Source organism: Rhineura floridana, chromosome 2 (genome assembly GCF_030035675.1).
Source record: "Rhineura floridana isolate rRhiFlo1 chromosome 2, rRhiFlo1.hap2, whole genome shotgun sequence".
In the NCBI taxonomy this organism is placed as follows: Eukaryota; Metazoa; Chordata; class Lepidosauria; order Squamata; family Rhineuridae; genus Rhineura; species Rhineura floridana.
In genome coordinates this window covers 59,733,303-59,758,540 of record NC_084481.1, presented here as the reverse complement: position 1 = coordinate 59,758,540, position 25,238 = coordinate 59,733,303, and the positions used below count along the sequence as shown (strand labels likewise).

General features: G+C 42.5%; 1 protein-coding gene across 4 annotated transcripts in view; it reads right to left on the bottom strand.

Moving 5' to 3' along the window:
* NMI (N-myc and STAT interactor) overlaps window positions 1-10,838 on the bottom strand; it is a 33,599-nt gene extending 22,761 nt beyond the window's left edge. For 2 of the 4 annotated variants that reach the window (XM_061608805.1, XM_061608804.1), the window contains exon 1: window positions 10,654-10,837. Coding sequence is in view for 2 of the 4 variants with exons in the window: in XM_061608804.1 (XP_061464788.1) it covers window positions 10,654-10,698 (45 nt within the window). In the remaining 2 variants the exon portion in view is untranslated. Of the gene's footprint in view, window positions 1-9,845; window positions 9,951-10,653 lie in introns of all 4 variants that reach the window. The other 2 variants (XM_061608807.1, XM_061608808.1) reach the window with 2 other exon arrangements.
* Between the last annotated feature and the right edge of the window lie 14,400 nt (window positions 10,839-25,238).

Here is a 25,238-nt window from a genome sequence, read left to right as displayed (position 1 = left end):
TGCTGAGCCAATTATCCCCCATCTTATAACTGTGCATTTGGTTTCTTTTTCCTAAGTGTAGAACTTTGCATTTATCCCTGTTGAATTTCATTCTGTTGTTTTCAGCCCAATGCTCCAGCCTATCAAGGTCCCTTTGAATTGGCTTCCTGTCATCCATGGTATTAGCTGTGCCCCCCAATTTTGTATCATCTGCAAATTTGATAAGCATGCTCTGTACCTCCTCATCCAAGTCGTTAATAAAAATGTTGAAGAGCACTGGGCCCAGGACCAAGCCCTGTGGTACCCCACTTGTTACTTCCGCCCAGTTTCAGAAGGAACCATTGATAAGCACTCTTGGAGTACAATTCTAGAGCCAACTGTGGATCCCCCTGATAGTTGTTCCATCCAGCCCACATTTAGTTAGCTTGCTAATCAGAATATCATGGGTCACTTTGTCAAAAGCTTTGCTGAAGTTGAGATGTATTATGTCCACAGCATTCCCACAGTCTACAAGAGACTTTACCTGACCAAAAAATGAGATAAGATTAGTTTGGCAGGATTTGTTCTTCATAAATCATTGTTGGCTCCTAGTAATCACTGCATTGTTTTCAAGGTGCTTATTGATTGACTGCTTTATAATCTGCTCCAGAGTTTTTCCAGGGATTGATGTTAGGCTGACTGGTCTGTAGTTCCCTGGTTCCTCCTTTTTGCCCTTTTTGAAGATAGGGACAACATTAGCTCTCCTCCAGTCAGCCGGCACTTCACCAGTCCTCCATGATTTTGCAAAGATAATAAACAGCGGTTCTGAGAGTTCTTCAGCCAGTTCCTTCAATACTCTAGGATGCAGTTTATCGGGCCCTGCTGATTTGAACTCGTTGAAAGTGATTAGGTATTCCTTGACCATTTATCAATCTCAAGCTCCAATCCTGCCCCTTACACTTCATGTTTCCCGGGAGGGTCATAGACCCTTTTTTTAGGAGAAGACTGAGCCAAAGTAGGAATTGAGCACTTCTGCCTTTTCTTTGTCATCTGTTATCATTTTGCCATCCTCATTGAGTATCTGTGCCACTTCTTTCCTCTCTCTTATACTATGGATGTACCTGAAGAAACCTTTTTTGTTGCTTTTAGCATCTCTCGCTCATTCTCAGCTTTAGCCTTCCTGACGCCATCCTTGCAATTCCGTGATACCTGCCTGTACTCTTCCTTTGTGGCCTGGCCTTCTTTCCACTTTCTTGCAAACACATTTTTTTGCACACATGGACATCACCAAATGGTCAATATACGAATCAAATTGTTTATATAATTGGTAGCAGAAGATGGAGAAGTTTCATACTTTCTATGAAAATAAGACCAGGAGCAGACTGCAGTACATTTCATGAACTGGTAATAATGCCAAAATACAATTTAAATAACATCTTAGAAGAATATAAAGATGAAATAAGGAACAGATTTGAGGCTTAGTTGATAGAGAACCAGAAGAACCATGGATTGAAGTCACAGACATTGTCAGGGAAGAATGCAAAAAGACAATACCTCTAGTTAAAAAGTCCTCAATGCATGACTGATGAAACTCTTAAAATGGTTAAAGAGAGAAGGAAAGCAAAAGGAGACAGAAACACAACCAGAACTGTAAATGCAGTAATACAGCGACTAGTATGTAGGGACAAAGAGAACTATTACAATAGTTATTGTATAGAAAGAGAAGAGGACAACAACAAAAAGATGGAACATAAGCCCTATTCCAAAAGATTAGAGAAATTAAAGGTAAATTTAAACCAAGAGTAGGGATGTTGAACAATCAACAGGGCAACACACTGACTGACCGAGATAAAATAAAAGGAAGACGAAAGCAATACACTGAAGAACTAGGATGACAGATTCATTCACGGATAAACTGTATGATGAAGAACCAAAAATTTGAGAATGTGAGGTGAAAGCTGCTCTTAAAATACTTGGAAGAAACAAATCACCAGGAACAGATGGCATAACAACAGAGTTGCTACAAGTTACTAAGAATTTGAATCTGTCCAAATTTTGACAAAAATTTGTCAACAAAAATGGAAAACTAAACAATGGCCCACAGACTGGAAGCGTTCAATATACATCCCAATTCCAAAGAAAGGGGATCCCAGGGAATGCAGTAATTATCAAACTATTGCCTTAATATCCCATGCAAGTCATAGTCCAACACTCTAACCACTATGCCACATTGGCTCTCTCATTTTTTCAAAAGTGTGCTTAATGCTGCTGTTTGTATTTTGTAGGACAAGCAACCGATCACTGGCTCTTGCTGGTGAAGAGAGGCGGTGAAACCACAATCTCCTCCTTTCCCCTGCTCTTAAACAGGAGCTAGAAAAGAGTAGGGGGGAGACACATCACCATCACCACAACCCCTATAAGGATACTTATAAGATTCTATACCAGTTGACTCCTAACTCAGAGAGATTTTTTCTAATTGATAAATGTGTAAAGGACGTCCTTGATCAAACAGATCTTGCATCGTTAGCAATCCCCTCTGCCCCCAGCCTTCAAATTGCCTATATTTGTCAATGTGATGACACTTGGGGTGATCTGGAAGCTTCTTTAATACACAAACCTCTCATTACTGATTTCATAGCATCCCATACTGTCACCTGGGTGAGATAGGGGGAGAAGTTGAGCTTAAAATATTCAGAGAGTGACTCCTTAAGTTTGCTAACCAAATCTCTTCGGTGTAGGAGGGATGTATTGAGTCTCCAGGCGGCAATGCGAGAGCCATTTTGCCTCAAATCTACCACCAATGAGAGAAGGGTGTGATCAGAGATTAGAATTGGACCAATGTCTGCATCAACAACAGCAGGGAGCAGCGTTTCTATGTGTGAACAAACCTTATGCGTTTTTGAGTAAAAAGAGTAATTGTGTTCTGTTGAGTTACTTTCCAGCCAAATGTCTATTAAAGCTAATTTATCTATTACATGGGAGAAATCTGAGTTAGGGCAGGGAGCAGGGTGATTTGCTCCACTCCTATCTTTACCGTAGTGCAGAACATCATTAAAATTGCCTCCAACAATAATATCACCTTCGGCAAATGTTTCAAGAAGATTTAAGGTGTCAAGTAGGAAGGAGAGTTGTTGAGTGTTCGGGCAGTAGATAGAGGCAGTAGTGAGAGCACTCCTGAAGAGACCCTCCCTGGACCCAGAAAATCTTAATTACTATAGGCCGGTAGCAAATGTTCCGTTCCTGGGCAAGGTCCTTGAACGAGGGGTGGCAGGCCAGCCCCAGACACTGTTGGATGAGACCGATTATCTGGATCCATTTCAGTCGGGTTTCAGGCCTGGTTTTGGCACAGAAACAGCCTTGGTCGCCCTATATGATGACCTCTGTCGGGAGAGAGACAGGGGGAGTGTGACTGTTGATTCTCCTTGATCTCTCAGTGGCTTTAAATACCATTGACCATGGTATCCTTCTGGGAAGACTGGCTGAGTTGGGAGTGGGAGGGACTGCATGGCAGTGGTTCCGCTCCTACTTGGCGGGTCAGCTCCAAAAGGTGGTGCTTGGGGAACATTGCTCGGCTCCCTGGACTGTCCAGTATGGGGTTCCACAGGGGTCAGTTCTGTCCCCCATGCTGTTCAACATCTACATGAAACCATTGGGTGCGGTCATCCGGAGCTTTGGAGTGTGTTGCCATCAGTATGCTCATGACACACAGCTCTATTACTCCTTTTCATCTGGGCCACCAACCAAAGTTGGTAAAAGGCACTCGGTACCACCGAGGCTACCTGAGCCTCAAGTGACAGAGATGGTTCTAGGAGAACCCCCAAGTTACAAACCTGCTCCTTCAGGGGGAGTGCAACCCCATCCAGGACAGGTTGGACATCCACCATCTGGTCAGAAGAACCACCCACTAGCAGCATCTCAGTCTTGTCTGGATTGAGCCTCAGTTTATTAGCCCTCATCCAGTCCATTGTCCAGCCTGGCACTGGTTCAGCACATTGACAGCCTCACCTGAAGAAGCTGGGAGGATGGCAACAAGGGAGAGGGCCTTCTCAGTGGTGGCCCCCAAATTATGGAATGATCTCTCTAATGAGGTGCGCCTGGCACCAACACTGTTATCTTTTCAGCACCAGGCGAAGACTTTCCTGTTCTCCCAGGCATTTTAACATGTGTTTTTAAATTTGTATATTTGTTTTTAATGTTTTTAATTGTTGTAAACTGCCCAGAGAGCTTCGGCTATGGGGCAGTATACAAATGCAATAAATAAATAAATAAATAGATGCCAGAGTTATTTTTGAGTCTCCTATAGAACCGCAAAGAAACAAGACCTTTGGGATCCAAAAGTGCTTCTGCCACATGGAAAGGACATCTAGAAGCTATAATAAAGGCAACTCCTCTGGATTTTGATGATCCACAAGCTGTGTAATAATGGCCCATCCATCGACCTTTATTAGAGGATACATCTTTTTAATGAGTTTCTTGCAAAAAGGTGATATCAGGATCTGCCTTCCATAATAAAGTTCTGATTCTAGCATGCTTCACAGGAGTACCCAATCCATTCCTCAGAATAGCAAACATAAAAAGAAAGGAGGTTGTCTGATAGAAATTCAGTCGGGTTCGGAAGAAGAGCCAGCAGTTTGATCTGCAGAAGGGCTAGGAGGTGTAGATTTAGAAGTGCCCCACTTTTTTTGGCTAGACCATTCATCTGAAGGTGAAAGTGTATTTCTGTTGTGTGAGGATTCAGATACTAGATTCGGGAGCTCAAGTCCAAGATCATATAATACTTGACCTATCGTTGAAGCTGTATAAAAACAGTCTCCTCAATGGAGAAACAGATTGAAACTGTAACCCCAGAGGTAGGGGATGTTCGCTTTTTTCAGAATCTCCGTGAATGGCCTGAAATCTTTGCGGCACAACAGCTCGGTCCTGGGCCCTGTGCTCTTCAACATTTTTATTAACGACTTGGATGAGGAGGTACAGAGCATGCTTACCAAATTTGCAGATGACACAAAATTGGGGGGCATAGCTAACACCGTGGAAGACAGAAAGAAAATTCAAAGGGACCTTGATAGGCTGGAGCATTGGGCTGAAAACAACAGAATGAAATTCAACAGGGATAAATGCAAAGTTCTACACTTAGGAAAAAGAAACCAAATGCAGTTATAAGCTGGGGGATACTTGGCTCAGCAGTACGACATGTGAGAAGGATCTTGGAATTGTCATTGATCACAAGCTGAATATGAGCCAACAGTGTGATGTGGCTGCAAAAAAGGCAAATGCTATATTAGGCTGCATTAACAGAAGTATAGTTTCCAAATTGCATGAAGTATTAGTTCCCCTCTATTCAGCACTGGTTATGCGTTCAGTTCTGGTCTCTGCACTTCAAGAAGGATGCAGACAAGCTGGAACAGGTTCAGAGGAGGGCAACAAGGATGATCAGGGGACTGGAAACAAAGCTCTATGAGGAGAGACTGAAGGAACTGGGCATGTTTAGCCTGGAGAAGAGAAGACTGAGGGGAAGTATGATAGCACTCTTCAAGTACATGAAAGGTTGTCACACAGAGGAGGGCGGGGATCTCTTCTCAATCGTCCCAGAGTGCAGGACATGGAATAATGGGCTCAAGTTGCAGGAAGCCAGATTTTGACTGAACATCGAAAAAACTTCCTGTTAGAGCCATATGACAATGGAACCAATTCCCTAGAGAGGTAGTGGGCTCTCCGACACTGGAGGCATTCCTGCAATGAGCAGGGAGTTGGACTTGATGGCCTTATAGGCCCCTTCCAACTCTACTGTTCTATGATTCTGATTCTTGCTTGCAAAATTGCTCGAAGCGAATAACAATGTCCCGAAGGAGACCACCATCCTTTGATTTACAAAGCAGAGCAAGATGAGCCCTTTCAATGTCAGCTTCTGCTACAGGTTCTGTGAGGCGCAGTTGTATAAGTAATTCAACAATAAAAGCAATCTTATCTCCTTTTTCAGTCCCTTATGGGACCCCACTCATGTGCAGATTCTGTCTGCGATTACAGTCCTGCTGATCTTCCAGTTTAATTTGGAGATCTAGAACTTGATCCATTAACTTGTCTGTTCTGATCTTTTGTCTTAAAGCCAGCTCAAAAGCTTCATCAGCGGTTGTAGTGATTTCTGCAACTTGGGTGGTCAAATCCTTAAATGACTGTTCAAGGGGTTTGAGAGCAGCTTGCCAACTCTTCGTAAGGTTAATTTGCATTTGTGCAGCTAAATCTGCCAGAGAGAGTTCATCAGGGGCCTTTGACAGTTTTCCTGCCTTCACTTTATTATTCGCCATTTTGAGCTGTTGGTTTCACCCCCCACTGAGCTGTCAAGAGTTGTAGTGTAACAGAACAGGGATATTAAAAGCTAGGAGAACTGAAATTAGAGTGTGTGCGATCTCCTCTAAGTCCCCCAACCAAAGCTACTCACAGGCAATGAAAAGTATAGACAATAATCCATTTGCAGTACAAAAGAAATGACAAAGGAATCCCAAGGAATGCAGTAATTATCAAACTATTGCCTTAATATACCATGCAAGTAAAGAAATGCTCAAGATTCTACACAAAGGCTCTTACCATGTATGGAGCGAGAAATGCCAGACATCCAAGCTGGATTTAAAAAAGAAAGAGGCACCAGAGATCATATCGCAAACATACATTGGATAATGGAACGGACCAAGGAATTTCGGAAGGAAATCACCCTATTCTTTCTAGATTACAGCAAAGCCTTCGACTGTGTAGATCATGAAAAACTATGGAATGCTTTAAAAGAAAAGGGGGTGCCACAGCATCTGATTGTTCTGATTCACAACTTATACTCTGGACAAGAGGCTACTGTAAGGACAGAATATGGAGAAACAGATTGGTTCCCCATTGGAAATGGTATGAGACAGGAGTGTGTTTTATCACCCTATCTGTTTAATCTATACACATAACATATCATGCGGAAAGAGGGATTGAACCAAGATGAAGGAGGTGTGAAAACTGGAGGGAGAAACATCAATAATTTAAGATATGCGGACGATACCATACTGCTAGCAGAAACTAGTAATGATTTGAAGCAAATGCTGATGAAAGTTAAAGAGGAAAGCAGAAAAGCAGGACTACTAGTCAAGATAACTAAAGTAATGTCAACAGAAGATTTATGTAACTTTAAAGTTGACAAGGAGGACACCGAACTTGTCAAGGATTATCAATACCTTGGCACAGTCATTAACCAAAATGGAGACAATAGTCAAGAAATTAGAAGAAGGCTAGGACTGGGGAGGGCAGCTATGAGAGAACTAGAAAAGGTCCTCAAATGCAAGGATATATCACTGAACACTAAAGTCAGGATCATTCAGACCATGGTATTCCCGATCTCTATGTATGGATGTGAAAGTTGGACAGTGAAAAAGTGGATAAGAGAAAAATCAACTCATTTGAAATGCGGTATTGGAGGAGAGCTTTGCGGATACCATGGACTGTGAAACAGACAAATAATTGGGTGTTAGAACCAATTAAACCAGAACTATCACTAGAAGCTAAAATAATGAAACTGAAGTTCTTATACTTTAGACACATCATGAGAAGACATGATTCACTAGAAAAGACCATAATGCTGGGAAAAACAGAAGGGAGTAGAAAAAGAGGAAGACCAAACAAGAGATGGATTGATTCCATAAAGGAAGCCACAGACCTGAACTTACAAGATCTAAACAGGGTGGTTTATAACAGATGCTATTGAAGGTCACTGATTCATAGGGTCACCATAAGTCGTAATCGACATGAAGGCACATAACAACAACAACGAATCATTAAAACCTAGACAGGAAAAAAATCATGATGTAGTTTGTTTGTTGCCCTATAAGTAATGAATAAGGACAGTCAGAATAATTTCCAAAGCTCTGTCCAGTCTTTTTCAAAACATTTTCATTAATAGTGATTCCTCTACTCCATGTCACTTAAGCAAACACTTGTTTTAAAATAAATGTGATTATGTGAAAGCAGACTACAGCTAAAAATAGAATTGTTTAAATAGCAAAAGTGATGGCATCATCTGTATATATTCACAGCACAATTATCCTTTGAGCAGGATTGACTTGTTAAATCAATTGGAACATTGATGTTAAAAACAAACAAACCAGCACATAGGAATATTGAATAAAGCCCCAGTCTGTCCAAAGGATACCTCACTTTTTATCTGTCACATTTTTAATATTTCCATGCTACAGATTTACATTGTAGATCTCCCTACTGGGAGGAAGGGAAGGATATAAAATAAATAAATAAATGTTAAACAAAGCAAGGTGGATGAAAGAAAAACAGTAGGATGGTGATAAAGCCAGGAGTCTGCATTTTGTAAGAGTCTTAAGATGCAACATGGCAGGAAGTAGCAAGAAGTTTAAAGCAGGCTCTGTAGGTGCTACACAGATGTCAGGTTGTACCAGTGCCTATGCGGAAGGAGAAACACACAGTGTCTCATTCCCCATCTCTGGAAACACAAAAACCAGTGTTTACCCAGGTTTGTCACCATCATCTAACTATACCTTACATTAGGTTCATTTTTTCAAAATGGAAATGGAATCGGACTGCCTTCAAGTCGATTCCGACTTATGGCGACCCTATGAATAGGGGTTTCATGGTAAGTGGTATTCAGAGGTTGTTCACCATTGCCTCCCTCTGAGGCTGAGAGGCAGTGACTGGCCCAAGGTCACCCAGTGAGCTTCAGGACTGTGTGGGGATTCGAACTCTGGTCTCCCAGGTCATAGTCCAACACTCTAACCACTATGCCACATTGGCTCTCTCATTTTTTTCAAAAGTGTGCTTAATGCTGCTGTTTGTATTTTGTAGGACAAGCAACCGATCACTGGCTCTTGCTGGTGAAGAGAGGCGGTGAAACCGCAATCTCCTCCTTTCCCCTGCTCTTAAACAGGAGCTAGAAAAGAGTACGGGGGAGACACATCACCATCACCACAACCCCTAGTCAGGAACCCCCTTACAACAGCCACCTCTGAGCTCTGTTGCTGGGGAGAAGGGAAGCCTGCAAGCAAAACAGAGCAAGTTACTGCTTCTACCTCCTCTCTCTTGCTCACTGAGCCTGAGATACTGCCCAGAGAGAAAGCGGAAGCTGCCCAGTGCCTTCCCCTCTGTCTCTGGCTGGTCCAGCATAGAGGGCTGGTCACAGAAGAAGCAGTCACCTGTGGAATGTGTCACTAGGGCTGCTTCTAGACTTATTATTTCTAGATAGGATTCAATCACATTCTGACAAATTCAGATTGCCCAATTATAGTTGACTGGGCAAAAAATCTACTTCCCCCAAAGACAGGACTGTTTGCGATAAGGAAAGTGATGGGCAAGCACATTGGAAAGTGTGGGGTAATGCTTGCTTCAATGTCACATCATCTAACCTCCCCCACAAACAAATCATCATCATTACATAGTCAACATCATCTGATCTCCCTGCAAACAAATCAGGATGAATGCTCAGTAAACAGGCCCTCTGGAAGAACCTTAGGTTGCAGTTAGGATTCAATGATGTACCGGAAAATGCAGGTTTCACAATTAAAGTGGAGCTGGTGCTCTTCTGCAACAAACCCGCTTTTTTCATTGTATAAAAAATGAAACTTTTTGCAGCGATGGGAAAATGTACTGGAAAGTGTGGAATAACAATTGCTTAATGTAACATTGTCTAACTCCTTACAAGCAAATCGGGATGAATGCCCAATAAACAGGCCATCCGGAAGCCACCTCGCTCACCTGAGGTGCTCACTTGAGCACCTCTATGGGGCTTCAGCCCAGCGAACCATCCGTGCCACCCAGAGGTGGGGGGAGCTGCAGCACCTAGCAAGTGATGGCTGCTGCCGCCTCAGCTTACTCGCCTGCCCTCTAGGAGGCCCTACCTGCTTGCTTGTCCTTTCCGTTGAGGTAGGCCTGGACCAAGCAGAAGGAAGCGGTTGCCTCTACCTCTGCCTGCTAACTCGTCTTCTCTTTCCCAGAACAGCACCCTGCGAAGGGAGCGAGCAGGTGAGGGAGCGAAAGGTGGCTGTTCCTTTCACAGCAACCCTCTATGCTACACCAGAGGGGGGGGGTGAGCATGCAGGCAGATGTTCACAATGTCTATCGAGCAGCACTATAAGACCTCCCTGTCGTGATACCTCGTAGAAGAAAGGAGCAGTCGCTGCCTTTTCTTGCTTAAGCACTTACCTCGGTCCCCGCCCCCCACCCCAGAGCTCAGCGGAGGAGACCGCCCTGTGGAAACGGGCTTCCTCCCCCCCCCTTTTGTAGCTTCTGCTGAAAGGGAAGGGAAGGGAGGAGAGCTCGCTTGCTCTTTGGATCACCTCTCCTTATCAGCCAGAGCTGTTGATCGGCTGCATTTCTTTCAAAAAATAAAAACTGACCCCCAAAAAAGAAGTTAGGCACGCTTAAACAAACAAACGGTAAGGGGCTGTTCGACCTTCTCAGATTTCGAACTAAGGGCAAAGCAAATTTCCCTGCATCTACCAGCAAAAGGCACTTCTTGCTCTGTTTCTGAAACTAGAAGCATCCCTCGCCCTCCTGAGAGAGGAAACCACTTTTAGTTTCGCTTTTAAAAAAAATGAGTTTGCAAAGCGGGGCTGCCTGGTAGGGCCGCAAATGCAGCGGCGGCGAAGGGGTGGGGGAGAGATGGACCGCGACAGCGTGCGAAAAAGAGATTACACATGCACTTACGGGTGTGTGTGTGCTGTTGGGAGGGCAGGTAAGATCAGCCTGCATCCCCGGCTCTGTAGGGAGGTTCTCCGATCTCCGGGAAACGAGAGCAGAAAGTCGCTGCCTGTTTACTGGAAGTCACGTGGAGCAAGGGAGGGGATTAAGTGGCAAAAGTGATACCTTGCTCCGAGATTTCCCTGCCTGAGGGCAAGAAGGCGAAACCACGTCCCTCTCCATAACAAAATGGCAGTTTCTATATATCGTGGTATGTCCTACCAGTATTCAGCATTCACAGACACACTCACATACCATTGCATATCCTCCCCACGCACCTCCTTCGCTAGAAGTTCGAGATAGGACACTGCCTTATACTGAGTCAGACCATTGGTTCATCTAACTGAGTATTGTCTGCATTAACTGGGAGCAGGTCTCCCCCAGAGCTTCAGACAGGTGTTTCCCAGCCCTTACTGGGGACACCAACAACTAAACCAAAGACTTTCTTCATGCAAAGCAGATGCTCTACCAGTGAACTACGGCCCTTCCTGAAGCTTCTGCCCATAGTTGCAAGATACGATCTGAAGGCACTTCAACCTTCTACCTTGCTGAAGCTAAGCGGATCTGGGTCAGTGGCTGGCTGGATGACTGCCTTGGAACCATATGTACGCTGCCTTGGGTTCCATGATACAAGAAAGGCATAATATAAATGTAACTTTTTGGGGCGGACCCATAGATCAGTAATAGAGCCTCTGATTTTCGTGATGATGACGGTCCTAAATGCAGTCCTTGGTATCTCCAGTTTGTAAAAGTATCAGATGTTAGGTGATGAAAAAGATAAGACCCTCCAGCCCTGAGGCCCTGGAGATTTGCTGCCAGTCAGAGCAGGTAATACCGGGCTATGTGGACAAATAGTCGAATGTGGTATAAGGCAGCTTTCTATGCTGGTAGGTTATGACACTGGCCCACTTCACTAATTCAGTAGATTCCACTGTACAGGCAACATCGGGTGTGACTTGAGTCCTCCACACAAATGCCCACTCCATGCCATTTTTTCCACTAAAATGGGGGGGGGCAGGTATGAACTGGTTGTAACTGCAGTCAGACATCCATGTGAAATGTCTGTATCAAATGTTAGTTTGCATGGTCCTCCACCAAACTAGGTCTTTGTGTTCATAGAACTGTCCTTGAGTCTTGCTCAAGACAGAGTAATTTAAAGTGGCCTCCACCTGATGTACAAGCAGCCAGCATCTTGTTGCATTGTATTATGTGCAGTAAACTGAACAGTGACATCCTAGTATACTAGCCCTATTGGGTTCAGTTGGGCTTACTCATGGGGAAGCAGGTATAAGACTGCAGCTAACTCAGTATTTTAAAAAGTTTTCAGGCTGCAGATCAGTAAACGAGAACAAACCAACCAAAACTTTGCTCAAGAGCACAATGCATGCTTTGAATGCAGACGATCCCAGGTTCAGCCCCTGGTATTCCTAGTTAAAAGGGGCTCCGGTTAGTAGCAAGGCTGGAAAGATCTCCTCCTGAGACCCTGAAGAACTGCTACTGCCAGTTAGCGGACAATACTAGATGAACCGATAATCTGACACTGTATAAAGTCGTACAGGATCCAGATCACGTCCCCAAAGTAGTGCTTATGTTGCAAGGAAACCACATTTCCCCAACACCCCATGTTTTGCTGCTACCACTCACTTGTGTGTCAACAGCTATGGTTAGCCCATTTGTCACTGGAACTAAATGACACATCATCTCTCCACTCCCACCCTTCACTCTGATGCTATTTTGCTTATTTAAAAAAAAAAAAAAACCAAGAGTGATTGGTCCTGTTCAATAATTCTTCAAGCATGGGCTCATGCAGTTCTTAATTTAAGAGGATATTGTTTAACATTGAAATGCTATTTTCTTCATCCTGCCATTTCATGACTGTTAAGGAGCCTAGCATCCTACCTGAGCTATTCAAATTTTAATCTGGATATCTCTGACTGTAAACTCTATCCGGAAGAACTGACTCTTCTGCTTTAACACAGGCATCATATCTTGTTTGGTGCTATTCACTACTGCCACCACCGGGTTGGCACATACCTACTCATTCAAGATAAGTTTGAACTTCTGGAGCTGCTAGTTAGGAGTACCGGATTCTAGCAAGGAATTTATGTCCTGGTTATTGGGAGTCCTTGGTTTTCCAGTTCAATCTTGTTGAAATTATTGCTCTTAGTCTTTTGCTCTTGCCTTTATTCCAATAGCAAGTCACTCTGTGTAAGCAGAGCTGGGCTCCGCCATGGGCTCCTTTTGGGAGGAAGGGGTAGGATATAAATGTAATAAATAAATACAACACAGTCCAGGACAGAATGTGTCTTGTTTTCAAACAAAAAATATTTTCAATCTACAAGGATTAAGAATCACACAGAATGAGACACTAAAACTAAATGAGCAAAAATGTATTTCTATTTCCTTATTTGGAGACACAGAATATTAAATCTTCTAATGTTGACTGTTTAAAGGTCCAGGCACATATTTCCAACCAGCATAGTTTGGCTTTGAATGTAAGCTAGTCTTGAGCCAGGTTCATTGGAAGAGAAACTTGATAGCAGAAGAAGCTGAACCTGTCATATCTAATTCAGCTGGTCACAAAACTTTCTCCTGGCATAGTGATCTTTCCCAGTCACTTTTTTCCTCCCTTTAAAAAATTTAGCTTTTGAAAAATTCTACCTGGTCCCCTTCTTCAGTGCTGCAGCACACGTCTCCCTCCTCTAATTTTTGTTAACAGGGCAGCAGACCTAGTGCAGCTATTCACATCCCTTTCAATAAGGCTGTAATGGTGAGTGAGGAAAGGGTTAACACACTGGTTAACCAGTCAACCAGCAATATAGACAAAATAAAAGGAAAAAATTCAAAAGGCATACATTGCTACAGCATCAGTAGTCACAAGAGACTCACCAATTCACCGCTATTTGGCAACACGTCCTTGTTATGAGAGCAACCCTCAGTTCCTGATTGGCTGGTGCTGCTGAGCTGTGACCTGGGAGGCCCTTCGCACCAATCAGAAGGTCTAGTTAATTCTTGGGGGCAGCGTCTTGAGGGTGCACCTGAAGGAAGACTTACCGCCTGTGAGTTATTTAAACCCTCGCGGTCCATATCCTCAGCATTACTGTTTGCCAGCTTCCTCCCCCATCCTCGCTCTGTTCTAGTAGTCCTTCCTGTGATGTACATCGGTCACTGATTCTCAGAACCGGGAAGAAATTTTACTCACACTGCAATTGCCTCACAGATGTGAGGTTTCATTGTTATCTCGATTTTTGTCAGAACAACTTTTATTGGCAGGGGAGGTCATTGGGCAGGAACCATCGCTAGCGAGGGGAGCCCCATAAGGTTTTGCAGGGGCACCTTAATGCCTTAGCTTTAGCTCAGAGGACTGGGGCGGGCTGCCACATATCAGGTTGCCAGCGGGCCCCATGGGGAACATTAGCAAGTATTTGGCAATCACCTCCTGGTGGCCCAGCAGGAAGGCTGGGCCTGGTATTGGCCAGCAGATGGGCTGCCTGATGGACAAATCCTGACCTTATTGTGCTACACCTGATATGCCGTAATCAATAAAGTTGTGCCCGTGTTTATTAGGCATCCTTGCTGCTAAATTTCAGATGTCTTTTGAATAAAAGCTTTTTTTATACCAACAGGCCTATTTACTAGTTTAATTTTTTTCAAGATCAGCCTGCCATTTTAATGATTATTTTGTATTGATCTTATGCATCGTATGTTTTCTTGTATTTATATATATGATTGTACACTGCCTTGTTATTTTGTATGAGTAAGTGGTATAGAAATGTTTTTATTATAATTAACTAATTAATTAATTAATGTTTCACTGACGTGCCTGTTCTATATGTGCATTGCTCCCTGGTGACATGCCTAAATGCTCCTGGGGCACAAGAAAGCATCTCTTGTTCCTCCTTTCCAAGTCACTTATCTGGTCTTCATTACTATTTCCCACCCAAAAGCCCTTTTTCCTGTCCTAATTTGACTTTGTGTTTTGTTCTCTGTGTATTTTGTTTTGTAGAATTAATATTTTTAAAAATACAGTCAAATTATTTAAATTATTTAAAATAGCTAAATAAAATGTAAATGTACTGCCTTCAAGTCGATTCCGACTTATGGCGACCCTATGAATAGGGTTTTCATAGTAAGTGGTAGTCAGAGGTGGTTTACCATTGCCTTACAACCTTATTATTCTTACTTGGGTTACTTCTGAATAAACATGTCTAGAATCAGACTACATGCCCCATGATAACATACTTTTCATGGTAACATTAATAAGGTCAAACTGTATTTCCTATTGTCTGCTCCAAAATGACAATTTCAACCAAAAAATTTAATGTACTGGAAATAAATAAAAAATGCAGTTGATCATTTATTATGCAACCAGCCTATTAGCAGATGTGAGATTCAATTCAGGGAAAAACTGTAATGGAATTTAGGAACATAGACCTTACTTCTGTATCAAGAATTTGTGAATGGGAAGGAATTTGGACGATAAATGTGGGGAAACACCCAAGCTAGGAGAACATGACACAGGATAAAAGCATTATGTCATTTTGAAGGCTGAAGGAGACAGGCATGCGAATTGTTCTTTCCCCATGTGGTTAAGTCATTATAAAAATCCTGACAGTCTTGTTTATATGATCCTACTGAAACACTGACCAAAGCTAAAAACTTTTTTTTAAAAATCCTCTATTTACACATAGACACTGGAGCTAAGATTCCTTAGGCTGAGATACACAAAGAGGCTTGTCTCTGATTGGAAGAGCTGGTGCAGCCAAACCTTGAAAGGAAGCTCTGGGTCCCCATAGTTTTCACCAGCTTCACTCACACTGCACATTTAGTTTCTTTGGATCATGGCTCCAGTATATATTATGAACCTTAACACTATCCATACGAATAAGATCAAGTCATAAATGTTAACTTCTTTTGTTAATTTTCCCCTCCTGCATGTGTCTTCTCTTTGCATCCTCTATCTGCCTCCGCAATAAATTAGGATACCTGTTTAGCACAATATTGGGTTGTATCCAGTCCTGTTGTTCCATTAGCGCAGCAGACTTCTACTTGCACAATGGAATTTTCCCGTATTCTCCTCTCCTTTGCAGTCCCCCCCCCCTTAAAATCTGCTTCAGAGGGTTGGAGGAAACCTTCGGAGCAGATTTTGAGGGCATGCAAGGAGAAGGAGCGCTCCAGGTCAACACCATTGGATACAACCTTTTGTTTTTTACCTGCTTTCCATGATTTTAGATCAGAGATTCTCAGATTGTGGTCCATGGACTACCAGTGGTCCGTGAGCTTCATTCAGGTGATCCATGGCTTGTCCACATTATTCATATGATTTTAATTGTATTTTAATTGCTTCTTCCATTTCTTATATGGTATTTTCTTGCGTTACAATTTGAATTCTGTGGAATGCAAATTGTAATACAATAAAGTACGTTATAAGAAATAAAAGACACAATAAAAAATAAAAATCATACCACACCAAGCCAGTGCATTACAACTGCTGCAACGGGCAGAAAAATCTTGAAGTGGTCTGCCAAGACCATAAGCAATTTTCAAGTGGTCTATGGGGGGAAATGTTTGGGAACCACTGGTCTAGATAATCAGTCTATCACTGGAAGGATCTCTACATACTGCTAATGTAAGATTGTTTGAAGGACAGTGAATGTGTAAAATAATGGGTTCTGTTGTCAGTACCAAGGATGACAGATTTCCAGAAAGATGTACATGATAATTTCCAGATGTACATTTCATCATTATTCAGTCTGCAAAAATACAGAATTCACTACTAATGATATGTTGGTATTTTGCATAGAGGATCTTTATTTGCTGCATGTGAGGTAAATTAGAAAGGCAACATTTGGACCATCAATAGTCTTTCTAAAGACATTTGCTAGTAAACATGCACAAGTGGATCCTGCAACAAAGTGCAGAATGCTGCAGCCTGATTTTGGCTGGAACGGCTCTGCATCAGCATATTACACCACTGCCGAAAGCCCTGCACTGCCTACCAATATATTATCAAGCTAAATTCAAGGTATTACTGTATAAAGCCCTAAATGACCTAGCATCAGGTTACCTGAAGGATCACCTTGCACTTTATACATTGGCCTCACAGGGAGAAGCCCTCCTGACTGCCCTACAGCTATCTCATATTTGTTGAGTTCCTATGCAGACCCAAAGCTTTTCCCGTTAGGGGCTCCAGTAATCTGGAACACTGTACTTATTTGAAAGCATCTATAATTCTGATATTTTGTCACCTGGCGAAAATGCATTTGTTTCACCAAGTGTTTTTGAGAATTAATTTGATTCAGTGTTGGGCATTTGTTCTGCATTTTATGATTTTAGATTTTTATGATGTTTCAACGTTTTTATTGCACACCACCATGTTTTTTAATCAGTTGGCAGTTTATAAATTTTATAAATATTCAGATGAATGAAATTAATGTAGGGCCACTGTGCACATGCAGCACAATCGTGCCCTGCAGCTTTCCCTGGATTGTAGGACTTCAGACTGCCTGAATAAGGAATGGCCACAAAAATGGGGAGGCAGACAGGGGTGTGCATGCCAGCCAGCCCTACCTTCTCCACCCATGATCTTCCTACATTGAGCAGAAAGGTCTGAAGGGAGCTTCTGAGCAGGTTCTGCTGAATGCACTTAGAAGGCTCACCACAACTGGGATAATGTAGGGCTCCCAATCACAGGCAGGCATCTAAATGTGTTCAGCTGAGTGTGCTTAGATGTCCCCTTCAGAGCTTCCCACTAGTCATGACAAGGTCAAGGGCAGAGCCAAAGGTGAAGGTGATTGTGTGGTGGGTGGCTCCCTACTCTTGTTACTATTCCCAGTTCTGGCATTATCAGTGCTATGGCATGCTAGTTATCTACGTCAGGAAGAGGTTTTCTCCCTGCACAAAAAGCATTCAAATATGCAATGGTTTGAATCACTGGTAGTTTTACAAACTCTAGGGTATTGGAACCAGCAGCCTTGACTCAGTTGATCGGCTAGACAGTTTAGTGAATGGAATCTAGCCGTACCAAGAAGTATGAATCAATCCGTGGTTTCCCCTTTGCTTTATCTCTGTGCATCATCTTTGCAGTCATTGATGAACTTTGAACTTCAAAAGACTTTTAGCCAAGGGGGAACAAGAAGGGTCAAAAGAAGGAAAGTCAGACAATTACTGTATTTAGGGCTAACCTAGACATGATGTTTGCCATGTGGTTTGCACTTGCATGGCAAGAAGGGTAAGTGAGCTGGAGCTGGTCCATGGTGTCGGGAGGTTTTTTTTGCCATGGCACAGTCCCCATCAAAATTGCCTCCCTCTCTGTGCCTGCTATTCACAGTGGGAGGAGAGCTCCCAATGGCACCATGGGACTGTAGTTTATCCCTCACAGAGCTACAGTTCCGAGCACCCTTCACAAACTACAATTCCCAGGATTCTTTGGGGGAAATCACATGGTTTAAATGTATAGTATGTACACAGCCCTGTTCAGATCAGGATAGTGGCAAGGACAAAGGATGAAAGTCCTCCCCCCACAATGGTCCTGATCTAGCTTGGGCCCTCCACATGTTGCTGGACTACAACTCCCATCATTTCGGACCATTGGCCATGCCTGCTGACTATCTGAATCCTGCAGGCCCCTGAGGTGTGTAATGTTGCAACTGTGAGGCTTCCTTGAATGGGGCTTAGGAAGGGGAGTATGTAATGATGCATTTCTTAGGATCTGTAACTGGATTAGGTCTAAAGCAACAAAAACAGAAGGGAAAAGAATGCAAGGGTGTAGGGAAGGAAGAGAGCCAAAGCTCACTAAAGAAAAGGGGTTTGTGTAGTCTGAATGCCCTCCAAATTAACTTTTGGTCCCATGAAATGGATCCTTAAAGAACATGCCCACAACTGAATGCTGAGGCCTAAGGGAGGAACCTTCTAGGTTAAATCATACCTGGAGGATTTTTTCTCCCTGTGTGATAAAAGAAAAGCAAAGGTTTTGATGGGCACCGAGGATATGCCATTGGTGTGGAATAAATAGATTGAGTTCCTGCGCATAACTCAGATGGAAAGTTCTTATCCTTAAGATAGGCTAATGACTGTTAATGCGTTAACTGGCAGTGGTAGTGGTGGCCTTTTGGTGCAACTGGGCAACTCCAGGGTATGCTTTGGCATGGTTTGATTAAGTTAAGGCTTAGATTATGAGAAAGGTATTTGCATATCATTATGCAAAGTGAATGCAACTCCCTCCTGTACTGTCATGTGAGTAGTCAACACAGCTAATACAAACTAGAACTTTCTTGCTCGAGGTGCTTGAGCACACTGCCCAGGCAATATTTTATTTATTTATTTCTCTTTCTACCCATCTATCTAGCATTACATTGATATCCCACCTTTCCTTCCAGGAGCTCAAGGCGGTGTACATTGTTCTCCTCCTCCCCATTTTTATCCTCACAACAAGCCTGCAAGGTAGATTAAGCTGAGAGACAGCGACTGGTCCAAGGTCCCCCAGTGAGCCTCGTGGCCGAGTGGAGACTTGAATCCTGGTCTCCTGATACTCTAACCTTGACACCACACTGTCTACTCCAATATGGGAGTAACTAGAGTTAAGAAACTTGGAGGGAGATTTGAAAGACACTAGTCTCATTTCCCTCCTCTTACGGAGCCTCTACAATGGGGAAGCTGAGTATTTCCCTTGGCAGCTTCTATGCAGTTGGGGTAATGTGTAGGCTAATTGTTGTTTGGATCTTTCGTTTTATGTTCAAAGGGTGGAGAGGAGAATGAATGGGTTAAGAAGAAGTTCAGAGAATTATGGTAGTGGAGTCTATTGAATTTACTGCACCACGTGATTGTTAATATTAATCACTGTTGGTTTTGTAAGAATGGTGGTGAAGTATTACTTCAAGCTTTATCAGCACTTGTGAGTCATTATGTATGGGAAGAAGGAACTTTCTGTGACCAAATAAAGTGAATGAGGAACCAAAAACAGACTAATATGAAAAGTCGTAAACCAAAGAATATCCAGTCCGGGATGATATCCAACTAACCAAGAATCCTTGGAACTGAAGGTTTACCCTTCACAGAGGCTACAGTTCCCAGCATCCTTAACAAACTACAGTTTCCAGGATTCTTTGGGCAGGGGAGGATGTGCTTTTAATGTATAGTGTGTACACAGTGTCAGTCATGCACAGAGTAGGCCCACTGAAATCAGTGGACGTAAGACACCAAATTCAAACAGCACCAAAGGCAAAGCCCCAGCTGTAAGGGAAGCAACCAGGAGTGCATGATGTCTGGTGGGCGTGGCTTTGCTGAATGGCCTGATGGACCAAATGGAGAGGACTGGCAGGCCTAATGAGGCTCAAGGGCCCCAGGCTCCATGGAGCCAAACTCCAAATAAGAATGGGGGAAATGCCACATTTGTACTCAGCTTCCACGTTCTCAGTTTTTTATTCCCAGTTGCATTCTGCCCCAGTATCTTTGCTGGAAACTATTACTCTGACAGAGGTTCTGAAAAAAGCGTATAGTTAGGCATTTGCCACTTCTCCAAGCAGTAAGAAATCCAAAAGCAGTGCTCTAGGATTTCGTTCCTTTTGGATGAAAGAAAGCACTGGAGACTTTTGGTATCCTAGTAACATCTGTTAATGTTAGGATCCCTTTGAGGACCAAATAAACTCCTAACACAGATGGCACAATAGCCAATGCCTCTGTTTCCATCACCTTCAGCTAAAAACTGTCTGGGTCTCTCTCGCTGTCCAAATTCAAACTGATGCTTGCTGTTTCTATGCTCCTCCCACTAAATGAAGGCTGTCATATTCCAAAGGGAGGGAGAAGAGATTTCCAACTATCAAGAATTATTAAAAAGAACACCAGTCACTCCCCAGGCCTTTGATAGGGATGGGGGGGATTGATTCAGTTCACCTTTAGGTGAACCTACCTAATTCTCACTTTTGAAAACAAAATGCAAACTGAAACAGCCATGCTTTGAAATTCACACAAACTTTGCAATAAGTTCTCCAGCCAAGTAGTATATACAAAAATGCATATACTAAGGTAAAGTGTGCATCAAAATGCATTCATTTGTGAAAACAACATACCAAAATGCATTATATTAGGGAAAACTGCTTTGCAAAAGCCTGTATATTGGAAAAATTGCTTACAAAGATGTGTATATCAGGATAAATTTGCACTAAAATGTTGCTGAATTTTCATGAAGACTTGTTTTTATAACATTCACACACTGATGTGGAATTGCGGAGAACTGAACCTAAGAGTGTAGAAATGAGAAACCAAGAGACACCAAAACTGACATCCCTAGCCTTTGAAAGTTCCTAACTTAACCTATCCTAACTTGTCCTAACATGATAGTCCCCTTCACAATAAGCTAGACAGCCAAACTGAAAATAATGCCAGTATTTCCCTCAGTTTGGAACCATTTCAGAATATTTTGGGTTAAAAGGAGGGGTTAAGCAGAAAGCATTTTAAAAACACCAAAGACTGCAACACATAGGAAAGGTCTTATGTCCTTTCCTGTTCAATGGCTATATTTGCATGCCTACATGGATGCTCATACAAGAACAGCATTAGGCTTTATGCAGGTACAAGGGTGAGAGGAAGATCAAGTGACTCACCTCTGTTTTTCATGCTTCTCCATAAAATCTGAAAAATATTTTTTGTATCTCCAAGGGGAGTTGCACAAGTTCCCAGCATAGGAACAGCTCAGCTGGCTCATCTCCTTGTTGGTGATGGATGAAAGATCTATTTCTGATATTACTAAGTGATTCAAGCCTGAGGGTGCAATCCAAAATTAGATGCTGCCCAGCAGGGTCTAATGGATTGGTAGGGCCACTGATACGTCTGCAGCCCTGCCATGCATGCCAGCCAGTGCAGAAAGTGGGAAAGGCTGGCAGGTTGCTGTGCCAGCCTGGAGCTGGTACACTGGTGCCAAATCAAGCCTAATGCTGTCACATGATGGCAATAAGGTCAGCTCAGGATTCAATGTATCCTGGGCTAGCTCAACTCCTCCTTGCCCCCAGAATGTCCCATTTGGGGGCTTTTCACTGGTAGCAGCCAGACACTTCCACCTGCCTGCATGTTCTGTGGATGGAAGCTCTGTGCTGGCAGAGGCCCCTCCCAGTCTGTCACAAAAGGGGCGTGGACTGAACCCTAAGGCAGCACTTCATGATAAAGATATGAGAAACTGTATTTGGAGGGCAGAGGAGGATGCTCTTGGTTGGAAATGTGATAGTGCAACTCAACTTGAAGCCTGGGAGGGCATTGTATGCTACATGGGAAGTAGAGAGGCAGAGAGAAATCTTCCTAAATTCCTAGACTGCTCTGTCCACTCTCACCTAAACTCACCTTTTTTCCAGGTGTAAACTGATGTCCTCAGAGGAAACAAATCTCCCTTCCTGCTCCTTCCTGCTATGCAACTTGCTTGAGGAGCTAGGCGTTGTTGAACTAAAGCCTATGAAGTTCTTTGAAGGTAACCAAAGCTGCATAAAGCTCTCACAGTCTGCGAAGATTAACTCAAGCATCAAGCACACAGATGTGAAATATCACCTATTGAAAGATGCACAACAGAATGGGCTTATTGAACTAGAATACTGCCCATCAGAAGATACAATTGCAGATGTCCTCACTAAGCCGCTTCCCAGAGATTGCTTTCATGTTCTGCTAAAGAAGATGATCCTTGTTGGATGAAGTATAAGCTTCGTTGAGAAGGGGTGTTGGAAATGTGACAGTGCAACTCAGCCTGAAGCCTGGGAGGGGATTGCATGCTACGTGCAAAGTAGAGAGGTAGAGAAAAGTCTTCCTCCATTCCTAGACTGTTCTGTCCACTCTCACCTAAGCTCACCTTTCCTTCCAGGTGTAAACTGATACCCTCAAAGGAAACAAATCTCCCTTCCTGCTCCTTCTCTGATCTCAGTCTTTCTTTGTCCTCTTGCCAGCATGGCTCCCTGAGGAGGAACACAGATGCAGCAGACATCTCTTCTGCAGCATCTCCTTTCTAGCTAGTCAGATCTAGGTCTTTTCTATCTAAATGTATTTCCTACAATAAACTTAGATTGTTCTTTTTCTTATACCAGACTCGCAGTGCAATTTCTACCAAGCTGAAGTGTAGCTACTGCTTAGTGTTTACTGCACACGCTTAATTCTGCAAAATACCATTATAATCCATAGATCCTAACACTATTGTACCGAAAGTACATTTTTCAACATAGGTTTTGTCTACCCACCATGAATTTTGCTGGATTTTTGTTATAGAGTTGACTCTTGTGTAACCTGAGCCAGAGAATTCTATTACCAATGCGTGTGTAAACATAGTTGACATTTGTTTTTAACTGTATATTTTATGGGTTTTTTGTATTTTTTTTCATTTGTTGTAAATCACTTTGATTTTTTGAAAAATGAAATAGTGGTATACAAATATATTTATAAAAAATAAAATAAATCACAACAATACTTAATATTTATACATGGCCTCATCTAAGTGTTCAGAGTGCTTGCATACATTGTCAGCAGTCTTTACAACAATATCATAAACAGAGTATAATCAATTATTTCCATATGAGAGTCCACTAAAGCAGTGGCTCTTACCCTTTTTTGAGTCATAGGCCCTTGTGAGAATCTGATGAAAACTATGGACCCCTATAAATGAATGAATACAATTTATTTTACTGCATTGGAAATTATTATTTTTTGTTTGTGTGCCTGGTTCATGGACCCCCTGAAGCCTATCCATGGCCCCCCTAGGAGTTAAGAAGCCCTGCACTAAGTGAGCACAACACTAAGTAAACTGGGGAGTTTCAGTTGTAGCTTATGCAATTAAGCACCACACTATCAACATGCACAATAACCCCAAACATATTATTTTCTAGCTTTCCACCCATATAGTTTGCACAATGTTTCTCACATTATGTCCCTTCTCAAGATTGATCGTCCCTGTTAAGATCTCAGCCTTACAACCCCACAAGCACTATGGCCAGGAATATGTCAGTCTTCTGATACACACATGGATTTCTTTTCATCTTTAGATTGGGGGTCTTCATTTAAATTATTCTGTGTTCACAAATGAAACACATCCCATCAATTTGATGTTCAAGCTAGAAACCTTGAATAGTAAGTGATTAGCAGTGCATTATCTATATCCAGTCAACACATTTTTGAGCTGGCTAAAATGACAAGAAGGCATGCCTACTCACAGGTAAGTGCACCTGCTTGCCATTTCAAATGTGTGTGAAAGTAGAAAAGGGTTCCTCATGGTGACTATCTAGGAATCATGAAGGACTCTGTGTGAACTCAGTAGATATACCCATGTATGACTATTGTGGGATATCACAGCCACTGTTTTTCTGGGAACAAAAGTCAGAAATAGTGCCTATCAGGGACTCTACCTGCAGGCTGGTGGAGCAACTCTCAGAATGTCCTGGAACATCATGGAGCAACAACTTTAGCAAACATACCTTAATATCGGGGACTAACCTGTAGATCTCCAAATGTTATTGGTGTAGTGGTTAAGGTGTTGGACTGCGACCTGGGAGACCAAGGTTTGAATCCCCACATAGCCATGAAGCTCACTGGGTGACCTTGGGGCAGTCACTGCCTCTCAGCCTCATGAAAACCCTATTCATAGGGTCGTCATAAGTCGGAATTGACTTGAATGCACTACATTTACATTTTAGGTCCCATCAGCTCTAACCAGCATAACCAGTATGGATGATGGGAGTTGTCCAGCAACTTCTGGAGGGCCACAGGCTAGTCACCCCTGCCCTAAAATGTGCAAGAGATGTAATAGATAGTCAGTTATTCATGTGTCTGTGTATGTGAAGGCTTATGCACTCATATATTGGTTGGAACTCTGCTTGATTTTTGTAGAATTTCTTTCGAGGCTATAAAAATATTTTTACAAGTCTGAAATAATAATTATGCCCCGATGAGAATATTCTGTGCCTTGCGACCATGACTAATGGTGGTGAATGTTTCGAGCATACAAAACAAAACAAGCATTGTTTATGAGACTCACTTATTTTTACAAAGTTGCCATAACTGGTGTGACTTCTATATTTAGTATTCTTCAAGGGCAGACATTTTCAACAGCTAGACAGTGGATTTCATCTCCCTTGAGTATGACAAAACTGCTAAATTTTGATTCATATAAAAGAAAACACCCCTCCTAGACTATGTTGTAATCAATTATAATTTGATTGTTACAATGTGAAAAAACTGGAATTAATTGTTTCTTCTTTTCCTGATTTTTGGACTTCTGTTTATTGTGTGGATCTTACCCTGAATTTCTGCTATGGGATTGTGACATGCTCCCAGGTGTTTTACCCAGTTTCTGTTCTTTTTACTTGAGTGAAAGGGAATATGCTGCTAATATTGCTGGCTGAGCAGAGTGAGTAAAAAAAGATACATAGTGCTTTTTCCCTATGTGCTCAAAGTACTTTACTTGCATTCTTAGCTATCCTTGCAACATCCCTGTAAGGTAAAGCAGCATTAAAACGTAAAATGCCTGTTCAGGACATTATTCTACATGTAATCTTTGATGACTAGCCAGAACCTTCCATCTGCTACAGGAG